The 13614-nt window shown below is 59.2% G+C and overlaps 8 protein-coding genes across 8 annotated transcripts; 3 read left to right on the top strand and 5 right to left on the bottom strand.

Annotated features, from left to right (window-relative positions):
* Positions 1-259: 259 nt before the first annotated feature.
* On the bottom strand, positions 260-1095 carry QBC33DRAFT_179519 (uncharacterized protein). The gene has a single exon (XM_060422427.1). It carries the CDS (start codon positions 1009-1011, stop codon positions 661-663), a length of 351 nt encoding a protein of 116 aa, XP_060281202.1. The 5' UTR covers positions 1012-1095; the 3' UTR covers positions 260-660.
* QBC33DRAFT_179507 (uncharacterized protein) lies at positions 1096-2716 on the bottom strand. The gene is made up of 2 exons (XM_060422426.1): positions 2530-2716; positions 1096-2418 (listed from the first exon to the last, which is right to left on the bottom strand). Exons 1-2 carry the CDS (start codon positions 2629-2631, stop codon positions 1180-1182), a joined length of 1341 nt encoding a protein of 446 aa, XP_060281203.1. The 5' UTR covers positions 2632-2716; the 3' UTR covers positions 1096-1179.
* Positions 2717-3070: 354 nt separating this feature from the next.
* QBC33DRAFT_179494 (putative high affinity copper protein) lies at positions 3071-4101 on the bottom strand. The gene is made up of 2 exons (XM_060422425.1): positions 3690-4101; positions 3071-3626 (listed from the first exon to the last, which is right to left on the bottom strand). Exons 1-2 carry the CDS (start codon positions 3747-3749, stop codon positions 3108-3110), a joined length of 579 nt encoding a protein of 192 aa, XP_060281204.1. The 5' UTR covers positions 3750-4101; the 3' UTR covers positions 3071-3107.
* A 361-nt stretch (positions 4102-4462) lies between these two features.
* On the bottom strand, positions 4463-6359 carry QBC33DRAFT_179525 (peptidase S28). The gene is made up of 3 exons (XM_060422428.1): positions 6157-6359; positions 4978-6101; positions 4463-4915 (listed from the first exon to the last, which is right to left on the bottom strand). The coding sequence occupies exons 1-3, from the start codon at positions 6253-6255 to the stop codon at positions 4468-4470; spliced, it is 1671 nt and encodes a 556-aa protein (XP_060281205.1). The 5' UTR covers positions 6256-6359; the 3' UTR covers positions 4463-4467.
* Positions 6360-7356: 997 nt separating this feature from the next.
* QBC33DRAFT_545463 (uncharacterized protein) lies at positions 7357-8254 on the top strand. The gene is made up of 2 exons (XM_060428561.1): positions 7357-7848; positions 7907-8254. Exons 1-2 carry the CDS (start codon positions 7476-7478, stop codon positions 8197-8199), a joined length of 666 nt encoding a protein of 221 aa, XP_060281206.1. The 5' UTR covers positions 7357-7475; the 3' UTR covers positions 8200-8254.
* Positions 8255-8884: 630 nt separating this feature from the next.
* QBC33DRAFT_593798 (uncharacterized protein) lies at positions 8885-9986 on the top strand. Its single transcript, XM_060431762.1, has one exon. The coding sequence runs from the start codon at positions 9051-9053 to the stop codon at positions 9849-9851; it is 801 nt and encodes a 266-aa protein (XP_060281207.1). The 5' UTR covers positions 8885-9050; the 3' UTR covers positions 9852-9986.
* An 854-nt stretch (positions 9987-10840) lies between these two features.
* QBC33DRAFT_427287 (uncharacterized protein) lies at positions 10841-11785 on the top strand (the record flags this gene model as incomplete). Its single annotated transcript, XM_060424148.1, has 1 exon — positions 10841-11785. A coding segment is annotated over one exon (945 nt), but the record flags the coding sequence as incomplete, so codon positions are not given.
* Positions 11786-11787: 2 nt separating this feature from the next.
* On the bottom strand, positions 11788-13588 carry QBC33DRAFT_456022 (putative trichothecene c-15 hydroxylase protein; the record flags this gene model as incomplete). The annotated part of the gene is made up of 5 exons (XM_060424792.1): positions 11788-11950; positions 12024-12190; positions 12262-12576; positions 12700-13455; positions 13508-13588. 5 exons carry the CDS (start codon positions 13586-13588, stop codon positions 11788-11790), a joined length of 1482 nt encoding a protein of 493 aa, XP_060281209.1.
* Positions 13589-13614: the final 26 nt, after the last annotated feature.

Below are 13614 nucleotides of genomic sequence, written 5' to 3' on the forward strand. Positions count from 1 at the left end.
GAAGCTAAGATCTGCACTCAAAACACTGACGTGGTGAATGGAAAAGGCACGGGCCGCTTCAGGCTAGGATGAGTCAGCTTCGGACCGGATTTTCTGCGCTTCCATATAAGAGCGTGATCAGGGCCTCAAATTGTAAGATCATCATCAATTACGCAGACTTACACGGATTTACAAGCAGCACTCTTTACACCTTAGTTATTTCCAAGCTTTCTACGCAATAATACTTGATTTACCGCATTCCATTCCTTCCTTACGCCTTCAATTCAATTGATTACGCCGCCAGCGTTTTCCTACCTTACTTACACGACTGGATTTGGGCACTACCGCGAGACGTATCGGGGCTGATCAGGGTCACCTGACCAGTCACGTGCGCCAGAGGTAAGGAAGAAGCACGATTCCATCCGCCTGCCAGCCGATCACGTGGCTACTGCCGTTGGGGCCTACGCCTCAGCAGCAGTATACTACGTTGAGAGGTAGGTAGGTAGGTGGTTTTGTGTCTCTCCTCCTCAACACGATGAGGCCCAGGCACTCGTACGGCAGGGTCGAAAACACCGCTGCAGGTACACTACCGGACCAGTTCGACTGCTCCCCACTGATCCACCCCGACTCGATGGCGCCGCCGGCGCCCGCCAAACAGCCCACTTATCCTCCCCATCTCGACTACCGGAGCGCGGGGCGTGGGGTCGGAGAGCTAAACGAACGTGTCTTCCGCATCGCGCCAACACCGACATCTACAGGCCTCAGGCCTTGACGTGCCTGATCGGCTATAGGATACTGGGGGTGGGGACGGGCGGAGAGACGTGACGAAGGTATGGTTGCTGCTGCTATTGCGGCGGCAGGCCGGGCACGAACGACCTGAAGTGGCCGGCTGGAGTGGGTGGGCTGAGCGATGATCCGAGACGGCGCGGTCGGATTCACCCAGCTGGATAAGGTGACGATTTCCGAGCCGGCGACCGGAACCAGGCCTAGGAGAATGACCAGCGATATCGGATGCGCCGAAAGTATTATCATCGGCAATACGGACAGGAGTGCACAGTTAAACGGAGCGTGCTCGGATCTCGACAGCGACCTGACGGAAACTGCGCGAATTTAAAATGTCGCGACGCTGCTGGCCTTGATCGAGTGATGTTCCGTCAGAGACAGACGAACCCCAGGGACAGACAAGGTGAGGCCCGCAGTTCATCTCAGATCAGCCATTTCAAGCGGCCACACCATGTGGACCATCCACTCGAGCGGCAGCGCCTTGCCGATGGCGCGGATCTCCCTCTCCGCGGTGCCCTCCCAGCCGACCTCTGCAGCGCCAAGCCACCACACGCCGCGCACCTGTGCGACGGCGGCGAAGTAGTGGGCGAGCACGACCAGGGCGCGGGGCCGCTGCTCCTCGACGAGGGCGATGAACCTCGAGGGGATCATGATGGGGAACGCCTGGATGCGGCGGCAGAGGGCGTACACGGCTTCCCGGTTGTCGATGGCCTTCTGGATGGAGCCGACGTAGCTAAGCGTCTTCTCGTACGCCTCGCGCGTCTCGTCGTCCCGGACCTCACGAGACCCCGGAAGCTCCTGGGCGAGGATGCCGTTCAAACCTTGGCGCATGGAGGGGTCGAAGTATGCCTCGTCCTCGCTGAAGTCGGGGTACGAGTCGATCACGATGCGCACGGCCGAGCCTTTGACATCTCCCGATGTCAGTATGGTGTTGGCGCTCATGCCGATCACGGCCCCGGCGCCGCGGCCCATGTGCAGCCACTCAAGCGGTGCGGTGTAGGGTTCCAGGGGCCGCTCGCGCAGCACGGCGAACGAGAAGATCAGGAGGAGGATCGAGGTTAGGCAGACAGGGTCGGCTGTCTCGGCGGTCAGGGAGTCCAGGGTGGCGCGCTGGTGCCGAACCGACCATATGAGATAGCTCTGCCGGGCATTGAACAGCTCCATGTTGCCAGGCTCGATCCGGAGGAGACTGCTGGCCGAGAGTGCCAGGACGGCGTTCAGGAGGTTGTCGTTCTTCAGCGCGAGCATTGGCACGGTTTGCTTAAAGAGCTCACCCCATTCCTTGTTCGCTTGGGCAGCGAGATGGGACATGTTGGTGGTATAGTGATGCATCAGTCGGTGTTCCAATAGCCGACGTTCCCTTGACTCTGGGAGCTCTGCATACGGGGGATTGTCGAAACTGGAGAAAAACTGGAGACTTGGAGGAGACGGTCTCCCAAAGAGCGACGTCGGTGTCGGTAGGGAATGCCCCAAACTGGGGGAGCCACTGCTGTCATCGGAGATGAGGCTTGGTTGCGATTGAGGCTGGCGGGGTATACCGGTGATCGGAGGAGCAGCAGGAGATTGCGATCGGGTTGACACAAACGAACGGTCTGGCCAAGAACAGTCGAGGTTGAGGCGGTTACAGTTCCCGCAGACAGGTCGCCTCTCGTCGCACTAATAGGTAGGTTATGATCAGCATGCATCGCATCGCATCGCATCGCTGCCAAGCTGCCAAGACGGGACTCCAGCTCGGAGTCGGAGGTCGGAAGCCGGGGCCCAACTTGCCTTAACCCGCCGTCCCTTGCACTTGCGGCACCCGTTTCGGGATTTCTTATGGCCAACTTTTGGCCCGCGTTCAGGGCGCCTCCATGCAGCACTATCTTGCATGGCGCGAGGCGGAACAAGAATGGAAAGAATTAAAAATTGGACACCCTGCTCTGGTGGCGAGATCACTGAGGGGCATTTATCTCACGGCGCAAGCGTCATCATGGAAGCTGTGGCTGTGCACGTCCCTTGCTTGCTGACGCGGCGCCACGAGTTCAAGGGATTAGCAGAAATCAAAAGTGGAGCATCATCCTCTGCGTCGCGTCAAGAAGAACACTTTCAATGGTTGCCGTCGTCGTTATTTCCTCCTGATGTCGGCTCGCCCTGTCTAGCACATAGGCATGGATCTTGTATCCTGGCCACAGTGGAAGGGGATGGAGATGAAGAACATGATCCCCTGCACCGATCCGGGATACCATCCATCATTGCACAGAGTCGCGAATTGCGCATAACTACTTGTGATTAGGTAATTGCATGTAAACAATGCCTTGCTAACGCTATCAAAACCCTTGCCCACCAACCAACCACCTGCCCGACCCTCACCCACAGCACACAGTAGGTTCGTCGATCGTCCGCCCACCCCATTTCCCCTCGACCGGCGCGGCGGCGCCGCCACAGCCACCCCCGACCACCACCGTCCTCGCCGACCAATCGAACAGGAAATGGCCCACGCCGGCCCCGACGAAGATGCAGATGATGATGTACCCATTGTAGTACATAGCCATGAGCATCAGCAGATACGCCAACCCAAACGTCGCGGCATGCAGACCCGCCCGGACGGCCTGCTGCCCGACGCCGGGGCGGAACCTCAACCTCGTCACCGCCGCCACCTCTCCATCCTCTCCATCCCCCCCCGACGACGACGACGACGACGACATGCGGGCCCCAAAGTCCCGCGCGATCCACTCGTCGTACTCGCGCGCGGCGCGGCGGAGGGCCTCGAGGGCGACGACCATGAGCACGACGCCGACGCACGAGGCCGCGAAGGCGCCGTGGCTGCGGATGTGCCAGTCGCTGGAGATGAAGCACGCGTCGATGGTGGTCCAGTTCCAGAGCATCTGCCGGCCGGGTTTTGGGGGTTAGCCTGGGTCTGCGGCGGGGGCGGCGGTGTTGTGACGTACCGAGATCTTGCAGGTGCCGCCGGCGTCAGAGGAGTCGGAGTGCGAATGGTCCATGTCCATTGTTGCGGTGGGATTCTGGGGTGAGAGGGTGATGTGCTTGGTGTATGGTGGTGTGACAGCAGAGGCACTTGAGTGTTGATGAGAAGGAGATTATTCTGGCGAGGCTTTTAAAGTTGCCGGGCTGTTGAACGCATGTGTTGACTACCTATTTTATAGGTTCATCGCCGGCTCGTTCGTTTTAGTGATGAGCAGATGTAGCCAAGGGCTGTGAGCAGGTATTGCGAGAAATGCGAGGTTGCGCCAAGCCCGGGCCCGAGTTGAGTCCGGGCCCAAGGAAGGCACACCCGGTCACTTTAGGAAAATGAGGTCACACCACGCCGTGAACATCGTGGTTTATCGCTGGCTAGTGGGGGGAAACCTGCTCAAAGATGCTCAGTCGACAGACAGTCCCAGTGACTCATTTGAGCGAGTATGAGAACATTTTCAGCAGTACTTGGCAGTCCCACAAATACTTGGAAGAGTTGTCGTTCTGGTCTTTGGTGGCTCTCGGCCAAGTCAGCCAACCGCCGCCGCCGTTCTTGGCAGCCGCTTTCCCTCCCTTCGACGCTGCCGCGGATGGTGCCTGCACGGGAGATCTGCCAGGGCCGAATCGGGCCATCCGCCCTGCCGGGACTTGACCGAATTAAATTTTCCTTGCATGGTAGGTCCATAGGTACCAGCCTCCCGTCTATATCCAATGCTACTACCCAAAATAACAACAACTCATGATGGAACATCCTCAGCAACCACCATCAACAATACAGTGCAGCGCCCATTCAGACATCCACTCCAGCACAAACATAACCTCCAGCGCCTGCACGTCCGCCACCGCCTGCGGCGGCAGCCCGGGAGCCGTCTCGTTCGGGAACAACCCGTTCTCATCCCAGTGGTGGACGCCCTGCTCGATGAGGAGGAACGGCTCTGACGCCGTGTTGGGGCGCCCGGGGGGCAGGGACAGCGCGTGCGGCGTCGCGGCGCGCCACGGGTCGGCCTCGCCGTCGACGATGGCCAGGCGCGGGTACGAGATGGTCAGGCCGCCGTGCCGGTTGACGGCCTCGACGTCGGACGGGGAGGTGATGTTGAAGGCCTCGCGGCAGACGGTGGAGGTGTAGGGGACGTCGATCATGCGTGATATGAGCGGGAGCTGGTCGGCGGGGACGCCGGAGCCGGTTTGGAGGTAGCCCCATCTGAGTTGGGTTTTTGGGTTAGAGAGGTGAGTGGTCGGGGAGAAGGGTGCGGCTAGACTTACTCCGTGCAGTACTGGTAAGGCCATGCCCTCCACGTCTGGGAGATGTCGTCTTGCTCGTAGAAGGTCGAGTTGTAGTTAGTAAAGCAGAAGTCCTGGGTCGAGTTCTTCTTCTCGCACGGTGCGACGACGGTGTCGTTGATCCACCCGATGTAGTTCAGCATCGGGTTGACGAGCGAGTCCGCCTCGGCGCCGCCGTAACCACCGGCCGCGATCAGGTCCCGGATCTCGGACCCGAGGCCCTCCAAGCTGGGGTAGAGGAGCGCGTCGGAGCTGACGTTGTTGCAGTACAGCCCGAAATCAGTGCTGTTCTCCGCCGGGTCCCAGTTGGTGTCCTGCAGGCCGTAGATGCCGTTCGTGATGGCGTTGGCGAAGTCGTCGGTGCGGGACAGGTTGCCCAGCCCGAAGGCGGCCTTAAGCTTGTCCGGGTACGCGGTGTCATTCTTCCCGATGAGGATGTTGTCGATGACGTGGGTCAGCTTCTGGGTCGCCGCGACGCAGTCCTTAGGGCCGTATATGCGGGCGGCCTCGAAGTACTCCCAGTAGTCATAGATGGCCTCGGTGACGCCCGACGAGGAGATGGCGCCCCAGTACACGTCCGGGTACAGCTTGCGCAGGAACGCCACGAACGCGCCTGCGTACGAACCCCCGTACGCGATGTAGGCGGTCTTCGGGGCCGTGAGGTCGAGGTGCTCGAGCCCCTCGTACACGACGTTCCTGGCAAAGTAGGCCATGTCGGCCAGGGCCTGGTCCGTGGTGAGGAAGCGCAGGTTCTCGGTCGAGAGATCCGGCACGGGGAAGCTCGTGCCGTAGTAGCGGTGCTCCAGGATTACGCCGAGGCCACTCGTTGCCTGCGCCAGCTGGGCGACGATGCCCTTCTGCAGGAAAGGGAGCCGGCCCGCCGCGTCTGTCTCACCAGACTGCAGGACAATGACCGGCCCGCCCGTTTTGTAGTGGCTCGCGTCGAACCAGTACCGGAGATTGAAGAAGCCATCAGAGTGCGGCTCGTACGCCGAATCATTGTGGAAATGATCAATCGGGACGGACAGATTGTATTCAGGATACAGGTCCGACGGGTCCACATCCCGGGCGCTGATTGTCCTCTTGCTGCTCCTTTCATTGTCCATCTGTGGGCAATGTGAGCAAGCGGCATTCAGCGAAGATCGGAATTGCCCGACTTACCTGCTCGCGAAAGTCCTTCAACGAGAATGATGTCCGAAACGCCTGTGTCGCTGGGGCGAGGCACAGCAGGCCCGCCGTGATGACTTTCGGCAGCATCATAATCAATAGCCGTTGGCATTGAGCCTGACGACGAGCAAGGGAGGGATGGGGGGAGGGAGGAAAGGAACAGAGGGAGCAGAAATCGCGGGGATGGAAAGCAAATATTAATCAGGTCAAGATCAAGATCATCATCACCCCACCTACCAACTTCCCGGTCCGGCGTGGTCTCCTAGACGCAGACCGACCCCGATGCGACTCTTTCGGTGCCGATTGTCGAGCGACTAGGCGAAAGAGGGAAGGTCGAGGGCGGTACGGCCGCGAGGAAAATGCCGCCATGCCGGGTTGTATTAGGGACCTTCTTAAAAGGTTTTCCTGCCCCGCGATTTACCCCAAAAAGGGACCTCTTTAATTGTGAATTACCTAGGTACGGATCCGTATTCGTCCAACCTCCCGCACTTTCGTCCCATTTATGACAGTGCAAAAAGCTGTAGATGTCCTATTCCCCGCCATTGTGAAGCGATGGGCCATTTCTCAAAATGCAACTCTAGCAAACATCGATTGACTTTGCGCTGATGTGCAATTGCGTGACACAGAAGTCGCTATTGCATCCAATACGTCGTGCTGCAACACCTTGAAGAATGTTGGTGGCGTCGCATGTGTGTTCTCAGTCTTGTTTTGATGACTTATGATGATAAGGCCTATTCATGTATGTGTTATGTCTCTGGAAGATGACGGAAGAGCGAAAAGACTGGAACAGTGCTAACCCAAAGCTGTTAGGGAGGGGAGAGCAGTAGTCAGTCAAGGGACGACAATTTAAGTAACTGAAGAACTCTCTCATTTTCGGTCAGTTTTGAGCTGTAAGCATCTATCTATTCCTGCAAAAACTGGTGCTGAAACCGCGCTTAGGTTCGTGGGTGAGGAATAGAGTAAGTACAGGACACGTAGGAGGCTTACCTGCTGCTCAAAAAAAGAAAGGAGAATATACTACCTACCGGTAGTTAACGGTAGCGAAACAGGCTCAACCAGATCTATGGGAGCTACACGTCATTGATTCTAGTTCCAGTTGATGATGCGACTCACCAGCTGGGTTAGGGTTGGCTGTGAGTTTTTTTCGCGGAGTTTTGCTTGGCAGGATATTTGTTTTCAATAATAGTCTCTGGTTTCCATCTCAAGCATCTCCAAACAACCCCAAAAACAACCACTTAAATCTGAATTAGGAACCCTTTTCTCAGCAGCTCTCGCGGCGATTATTTTCATTGTCCTTATAACACTTCCTGACGATGAGCCGAGCAGCCCGGATCTTGTATCCACATCCACAAGCTCAGGCGCCGTCATTGACCGTGATCCGCACCGTTAGGTCATTGAAACACCCGAGAATTGGCATCCCATTCGCAAGATCAACATCATGCACAGCTCGCCGGCAGTCCAAGTGTGACAGCGACCCAAAGCCCTGCAGCAAGAGCAACCCCACCGTCGCCACCCCCGCGTCGCCGACCACACTCTCCTTCTGGTCGTCGAGACCAATATGGCGCCGCGCCGGCATCAACACGTTCCGCTGCCTCATCGGCTGCACCTCGGGCGACTTCGCCGCCATGTGGTTCCTCCAGTCGCAGCATCCGGGCCTCGGCGTCGGGCTCGTCATGGCGATCTCCAGTGCGTAACCCCCGTCCGACCCCGACTTCGACGACCGGTGCTGATATAGTCGATCTAGTGGCTTCCGGGCTCACGACGTCCATGCTCCTCGAGACGGTCCTCCTGCGCCTCGGCCGCGACAAGCTCCCCTGGACGGCGGCCGCCCGGACCGCCGCGGGCATGAGCCTTATCTCGATGCTCACCATGGAGATGGCCGAGAACGCGGTCGACTTCCATCTCACGGGCGGGGTCGTCGCTATGGATAGTCCTGCCTTCTGGGCTGCTGCGGCGGTGTCCATGACGGCTGGGTTTCTGGCGCCGTTGCCTTATAATTATATCCGGCTGAGGAAATATGGCAAGGCGTGTCACTAGTTGATGGGATATGGCGTGGGTTGTATTGTAGGCAATTAGATGTATTAATATATTAGATTCACCTCTCAGTCTTGAACCCCCTTGCTTCCATCAGGCCCTCACATGCTCATCCGTCGAAGCTCGGTTTCGGCTAGGATTCGTCCACGAGGTGTGGGGTTGACGCGCAAAAGTTCGTTGTCTGTGTTGTGACGAATTATTGTCGGTCCCGTGGCCACCCTGGCTGTTCACTCATCCGGGGTAGTCCAGGAGGCGCCCAGTAACGTCAACGGGACGGTATGCCCAGGGTTATTGTCTCACTGCGGGGGCCTCGACAGATTCGCAGAGAGCCAACCGTTCATGTAATACAAACCAGAGCCGGGCGGCGGTGGGACATTTTAAGAAGAGGGGGTGGAAGGGGAGAGGGGGGAGAATCTGGTCCGGGGGAGAATCTGGTCCGGGGGAGAATCTGGTTCGGGGGTGGGGGGATATGGAAATGCTGCTGGCATTTAAATGATGCAGCGTGCCTTGCTGAGCATGGTGAACCTCAAATCCCAAGTCCCCCACGGCCAAAACTGGAACGCCAGGATCAAAGAGGCAGTAGAGGCGAATTCAGAGCAGGGAAAGTATTCAACTAATGATGTCTGCTTCGAGTGACCAATTCAGTAATTGATAGCGCTGGGAAATGTGAGCTCTGAAACCCATCCCTGCTGCATGTGGGGAAGTGAGGAGAATGGAAATCTGCTTCTTTGTGTCACCACGGTCCCTCCGATCGGCACTCACTGGGTGAGTCACATATCAAAAACAACATCATTGAGGAACCTCCACCGCTTTCCCAAACCATGAGCACGCGTGATTAGCACAAATCATTCCCAATGGCAAACACCATACGACCCACCGTTTCTTACCTCGAGAAGCTCTTCGGCCTTACCGGGAAGACGGCAGTCGTGACAGGTGGCAGCTCCGGGATCGGGCGGGCGATCGCCACCGCGCTGGGCCAAGCCGGTGCCGCCGTCATCCTCATCGCCCGGCGCCCCGAGCCACTCAACGAGACAGTAGCCTCCCTCTCCGCCCTCGGCATCCAAGCCTACTCCCTACCGACAGACCTCTCCGACCGCGCCGCCCTAGACAAGACCGTCTCCACCATCCTCGCCACCCACGGCGTCCCAGACATCCTCGTCAACGCCGCGGGCGTCAACCTCCGGCCGCCGATGGACAGCCTGACCGCCGCCGACTGGGACGCCACGCTGGCGACCAACCTGACGGCGCCGTTCCTGCTGGGGCAGGCGTTCGGCCCGCGCATGGCGGCGCGCGGGACCGGCGGCGGGCGCATCATCAACGTGGCGAGCCAGCAGGCGTTCCGGGCGTACGGCAACAGCGGGGCGTACGGGGCGTCCAAGGCCGGGCTGGTGGGGTTGACGCGGTCGCAGGCCGAGGCGTGGTCCGGGCGGGGGGTGCTGTGCAACGCCGTCGCGCCGGGGGTGGTGCGCACCGAGATGACGGCGGGGGTGTTTGCGTCGGAGGAGACGGCGGGGAGGCATGCCGGTAGGACTATGATTGGGCGGAATGGGAGGGTGGAGGACTTTGGCGGGGTGGTGGTGTGTCTGGCGGGGTTGGCTGGGGAGGCGATCACTGGGCAGACTATTTTTGTTGATGGAGGGTACTCGGCTACTTGAGGGGGGATCCAGCGATTATGGATGTGCATGCAGCTTACACCCAAGGCAAGATAATTACGGTACACGTTTGAAGGTTAGGAATCTGACGACATCAAAGCATTTGAAGGGCTGATAATTAAAAGTACTCCGCATCAGAGGTCCCATCTAAATGCACCTCACCGTTGCCCTGCCCCCTAATGATTATGCCCGACCGTGTAAATGTAGTCTCTGGCCTGCATAGCCGCCGCCGCATTGGTCCTAATCAAGCCACCCTGCATCCTAACCCTGTACCTCGGCCTCGCTCTTTCGGAAGATCCACACGGAGACGAGCCCGGCCAGGCTCCAACGCCCTGCGCCCAATCGCCCGCTGGAACGGCATCGGCAGGTCAACCAGCGTCATGGTCCAGATCCGTTATTTTCTTTCTCAGCATCGTAACCAGCCTACCCAGGAAAGTTACTAGTAATCTTGCACGATTGATCTCGGGATCATATCACGGAGCTGCTGGGATTCAATCCGGAAATATAAACCAATCAAAATTACATGTGTTGTTGTATCATCCAGGACCACCGTCTCGTTGACTCCTTTCAAAACGAAGTGGCTGCATCCATCCAATCCCATGTTGCTGATAAATGCAGACACTCGGTGTCGGTGTCGGTGTTTTCGACTGTTGTTCCGTGCTGGTTCTAAATTACGCCGTAGATGAAGCAGACCCGGGACGTTTCATTTGTCAGCTAGGTCCTCACCTGCGTCAGGTCGGAGCAAAGCCCAACCGAAGGCCGATGTAAATTGTAAATGCAACTTCTGTCGTCATATCGAATAGACAGCACTTCACAGCATAAGCTGATGTCAACCTAATCGGAGCAATGCCCAGACCGAGGACCGAGGAATAATGAATATATAATAACAGTAGACTGACGTCGTCGTCAAGATAGACAACACTGCAAGCCTGCGATCAAGCATCTCTCAGACTCTCACCAGCAAAGCCAACAACCAGACACCACCAACCATGTCCCCCACCGTCATCGTCTTCGGCGCCACCGGCAGCGTCGGTTCCGCCACCGCCCGCGCCGCCCAGCAGCAAGGCGCCAAAGTCTTCCTCGCGGTGCGCGACCTCAACAAACCCATCCCGGGCCTCAGCGCCTCGGAGGAATCCGCGCGCGGCTTCCAGCGCGTCACGGCCGACCTCCTCCAGCCCGAGACGGTGCGCGCGGCCGCCGCCCAGGCGCAGGCGACGCGCGCGTTCGTCTACCTGGCGCACTTCTCGCCGGACCACATGCGCGCCACGCTGGAGGCGCTGCGGTCCGGCGGCGTCGACTTCGTCGTCTTCCTCAGCACCGCCAGCATCGTCGGGGACCCACGCGCCGCGCCCCAGAGCGACTACATCTCGCACAGCCACGCGCAGGTCGAGCTGGGGCTGGCCGAGGTGTTCGGGCCGCGCGGCTTCGTCGCCGTCAGGCCCGCGTACTTCGCCAGCAACTCGCTGAGGTGGGCCGCTGGGATCCGGGCCGGCGACGCCGGGGTGCTGTACCCCGAGGCGAAGTTCGACTTTATCACGTCGGGCGATATTGGCCGGGTTAGTGGCGCGCTTCTGGCTGGGGAGGTGCCGCCGACGCTGGAGGGCGAGGTGGGTGCGTATAGCGCTCTCCGTATTCATGGACCGAAGCTCGTGTCGCAGGGGGAGGCTGTCGCGATCATCGGAAAGGAAATTGGCAGGGATATCAAGGTGACGGCGCTCAGCGAGGAGGAGGGCATAAAGGCGTACACAGACCTAGGTTTGCCAGAGCCCATTGCGAGGCAACTGGTCGATATGATAGCGAGACGGCATCGCGGGGACGACGGCAACTTCTACGAGGGTCCTGCGGCCGAGGAGGCGGTGGCGAATGTTGAGAAATACTCCAAGGCGAAGCCACAGCAGTTTGAGGAGTGGGTGAGGGAGAACAAGCAGGCGTTTATTGGCTAGGAAATGTTTCTCGGCTTCAGGTAGACGTTCACAGGCCCTTTCTCCCATAAGCGGTAGACCTTGCACCGGCTGTCCCAACCCCTGGTCTCGTCTGCCAGCTTGATGTCAAAGTTCCACACCAGTCTAGCCAGGATTAGGCGCATCTCGGCGTACGCAAGACTGCAGGGGGGGGAAGAGAGAATAGAGTTAGAGCGTCACAAATAGTCGTAATATTCGTTGCAGGTTTGCTTACTTCTTCCCAATGCAATTTCGAGGACCGACTGAGAAGGGCTGGAGAGCCTCCTTCTTGTCGTTCGCGAAAGCCGGGTCTCCGAGCCAGCGCTCGGGGATGAAATCATCGGGTCGTGTCCAGCACGCGGGGTCGTGGTACAGAGACCACTGCCACACTTCGGCCTTGGTCTGTGTGGCATTGCCGCGTCAGAGAACTCTCCCTTCGTACAGAGCCTTGGAAAAACAGGGGAAATACTTACGCCGGCGGGAACATATCGGCCCAGGATAACATCGCCCCCCTCGGCAATCAGCCTCGGCTGCCCGCTGGGCACAGGCGGGTGCATGCGGAGCGTCTCGTCGAGCACCGCCAGCATGTACGACAGCCCCTGCACGCTGATCAGGTTGATCTCCTCCTCGCTCGAGAATGTCTTGCGGACCTCATCGGTTAGAGCCGCCAGTGCGCGAGCGTTCATGCCTAGGTAGTACGTCGCCGCGGACAGTGCCGTCGCCGTCGTCTCGGATCCGGCTACGATGAGTACCGACGCGTGGGATGCCAGTTCTTTGAAGGTTAATGCCTGGTTTCCCCCTCGGCAGTTAGCACTGACTGTTTACTTGGCTGAAAGGAGAGAAAAAGGATGAAGATGTGCCAATCTCACCTCTCCCTTGGACGAATCCCGCTTCGTGGTCATCGCCTGGACGAAATCCGGCCTGTCCGTCCCGGTCGCCAACCTCTTGCGCACCTTCTCCGCCGACAGCTGCTCGTGCTCCACGAGCTTAGCCGCCAAGCCCTCGGGGACCAGGAACCGCTTCAGCAGCGGCGCGACGGCGGGGTACCGGCCCAGGGCCGACAGCCAGGTGAGGTGCTTGATGCTGTCGAAGATGAGCGCCACCCAGGGGTGGTAGACCGAGTCGCCGAGGCAGCCAAACGGCTCGCCAAAGGCCAGGTCGCCGATGACGTCGAAGGTCGTGTAGTTGAACCACTGCACCATGTCCAGCCCCCTTTCCCCGCCGTCGCACTCCTCGCGCAGGCGCCGCACCATGGCGTCGACGTACCCCTGGATCAGCGGCTGCTGGTCCGCCATGGCCTGGGCCGAGAAGCCGTGAGCCAGGGCGCGGCGGAACCGGGCGTGGTCGGCGCGGCCGGCCCCCAGGATGTTGTCGCGGAAGTGGCCCATGTGCACCGGGTCCTTGCCGTGCTCGGCCCTGCCGGCCCTGCGGTGACCCCTGATCTCCTTGATGGCGTCGGGGTGGCTGTACGAGAGCGTGTCCGGCGCCACCCGCACGACGGGGCCGTACGCCTTGTGGAGGTCGAGGACTCGCCGGTGGGCGTCGCCGGAGAGGAACATGCGCGTGTAGGGGAGGCGTGTCATGGCCCAGAGCTTGGGGCCCGGGTAGGCGCGGAGGGGGTGGAAGAAGACATTGTAGACTGCAATCCAGAGGATGTAGGTGAGACCCTGGTGCGTTTAGCACCCAAGTAGCAAGGTTAGAAAGGTGATGGGGACTTACGAGACCCAAGCAAAGCACTGGCAAGGCCACGGCAATCCAGCCTGGTGGGAGGTCCTTGTCGTGGAGGACGAGTAAACCCATATTTGGCTCCGTAATATTATTCCTTG

This window comes from Phialemonium atrogriseum (genome assembly GCF_030411735.1).
Source record: "Phialemonium atrogriseum strain 8032-3 unplaced genomic scaffold QBC33scaffold_21, whole genome shotgun sequence".
In the NCBI taxonomy this organism is placed as follows: Eukaryota; Fungi; Ascomycota; class Sordariomycetes; order Cephalothecales; family Cephalothecaceae; genus Phialemonium; species Phialemonium atrogriseum.

Coding starts and splice junctions, on each gene's coding strand:
- QBC33DRAFT_179525 (XM_060422428.1), bottom strand. CDS start 6,255: ATGATGCTGCCGAAAGTCATCACGGCGGGCCTGCTGTGCCTCGCCCCA. Junction 6,102..6,156: donor TGAAGGACTTTCGCGAGCAG/GTAAGTCGGGCA, acceptor CATTGCCCACAG/ATGGACAATGAAAGGAGCAG. Junction 4,916..4,977: donor CCTTACCAGTACTGCACGGA/GTAAGTCTAGCC, acceptor AACCCAACTCAG/ATGGGGCTACCTCCAAACCG.
- QBC33DRAFT_593798 (XM_060431762.1), top strand. CDS start 9,051: ATGGCAAACACCATACGACCCACCGTTTCTTACCTCGAGAAGCTCTTC.
- QBC33DRAFT_179519 (XM_060422427.1), bottom strand. CDS start 1,011: ATGATAATACTTTCGGCGCATCCGATATCGCTGGTCATTCTCCTAGGC.
- QBC33DRAFT_179494 (XM_060422425.1), bottom strand. CDS start 3,749: ATGGACATGGACCATTCGCACTCCGACTCCTCTGACGCCGGCGGCACC. Junction 3,627..3,689: donor GCGGCACCTGCAAGATCTCG/GTACGTCACAAC, acceptor CCCGGCCGGCAG/ATGCTCTGGAACTGGACCAC.
- QBC33DRAFT_179507 (XM_060422426.1), bottom strand. CDS start 2,631: ATGCAAGATAGTGCTGCATGGAGGCGCCCTGAACGCGGGCCAAAAGTT. Junction 2,419..2,529: donor GCAAGGGACGGCGGGTTAAG/GCAAGTTGGGCC, acceptor CCTACCTATTAG/TGCGACGAGAGGCGACCTGT.
- QBC33DRAFT_545463 (XM_060428561.1), top strand. CDS start 7,476: ATGAGCCGAGCAGCCCGGATCTTGTATCCACATCCACAAGCTCAGGCG. Junction 7,849..7,906: donor GCTCGTCATGGCGATCTCCA/GTGCGTAACCCC, acceptor TAGTCGATCTAG/TGGCTTCCGGGCTCACGACG.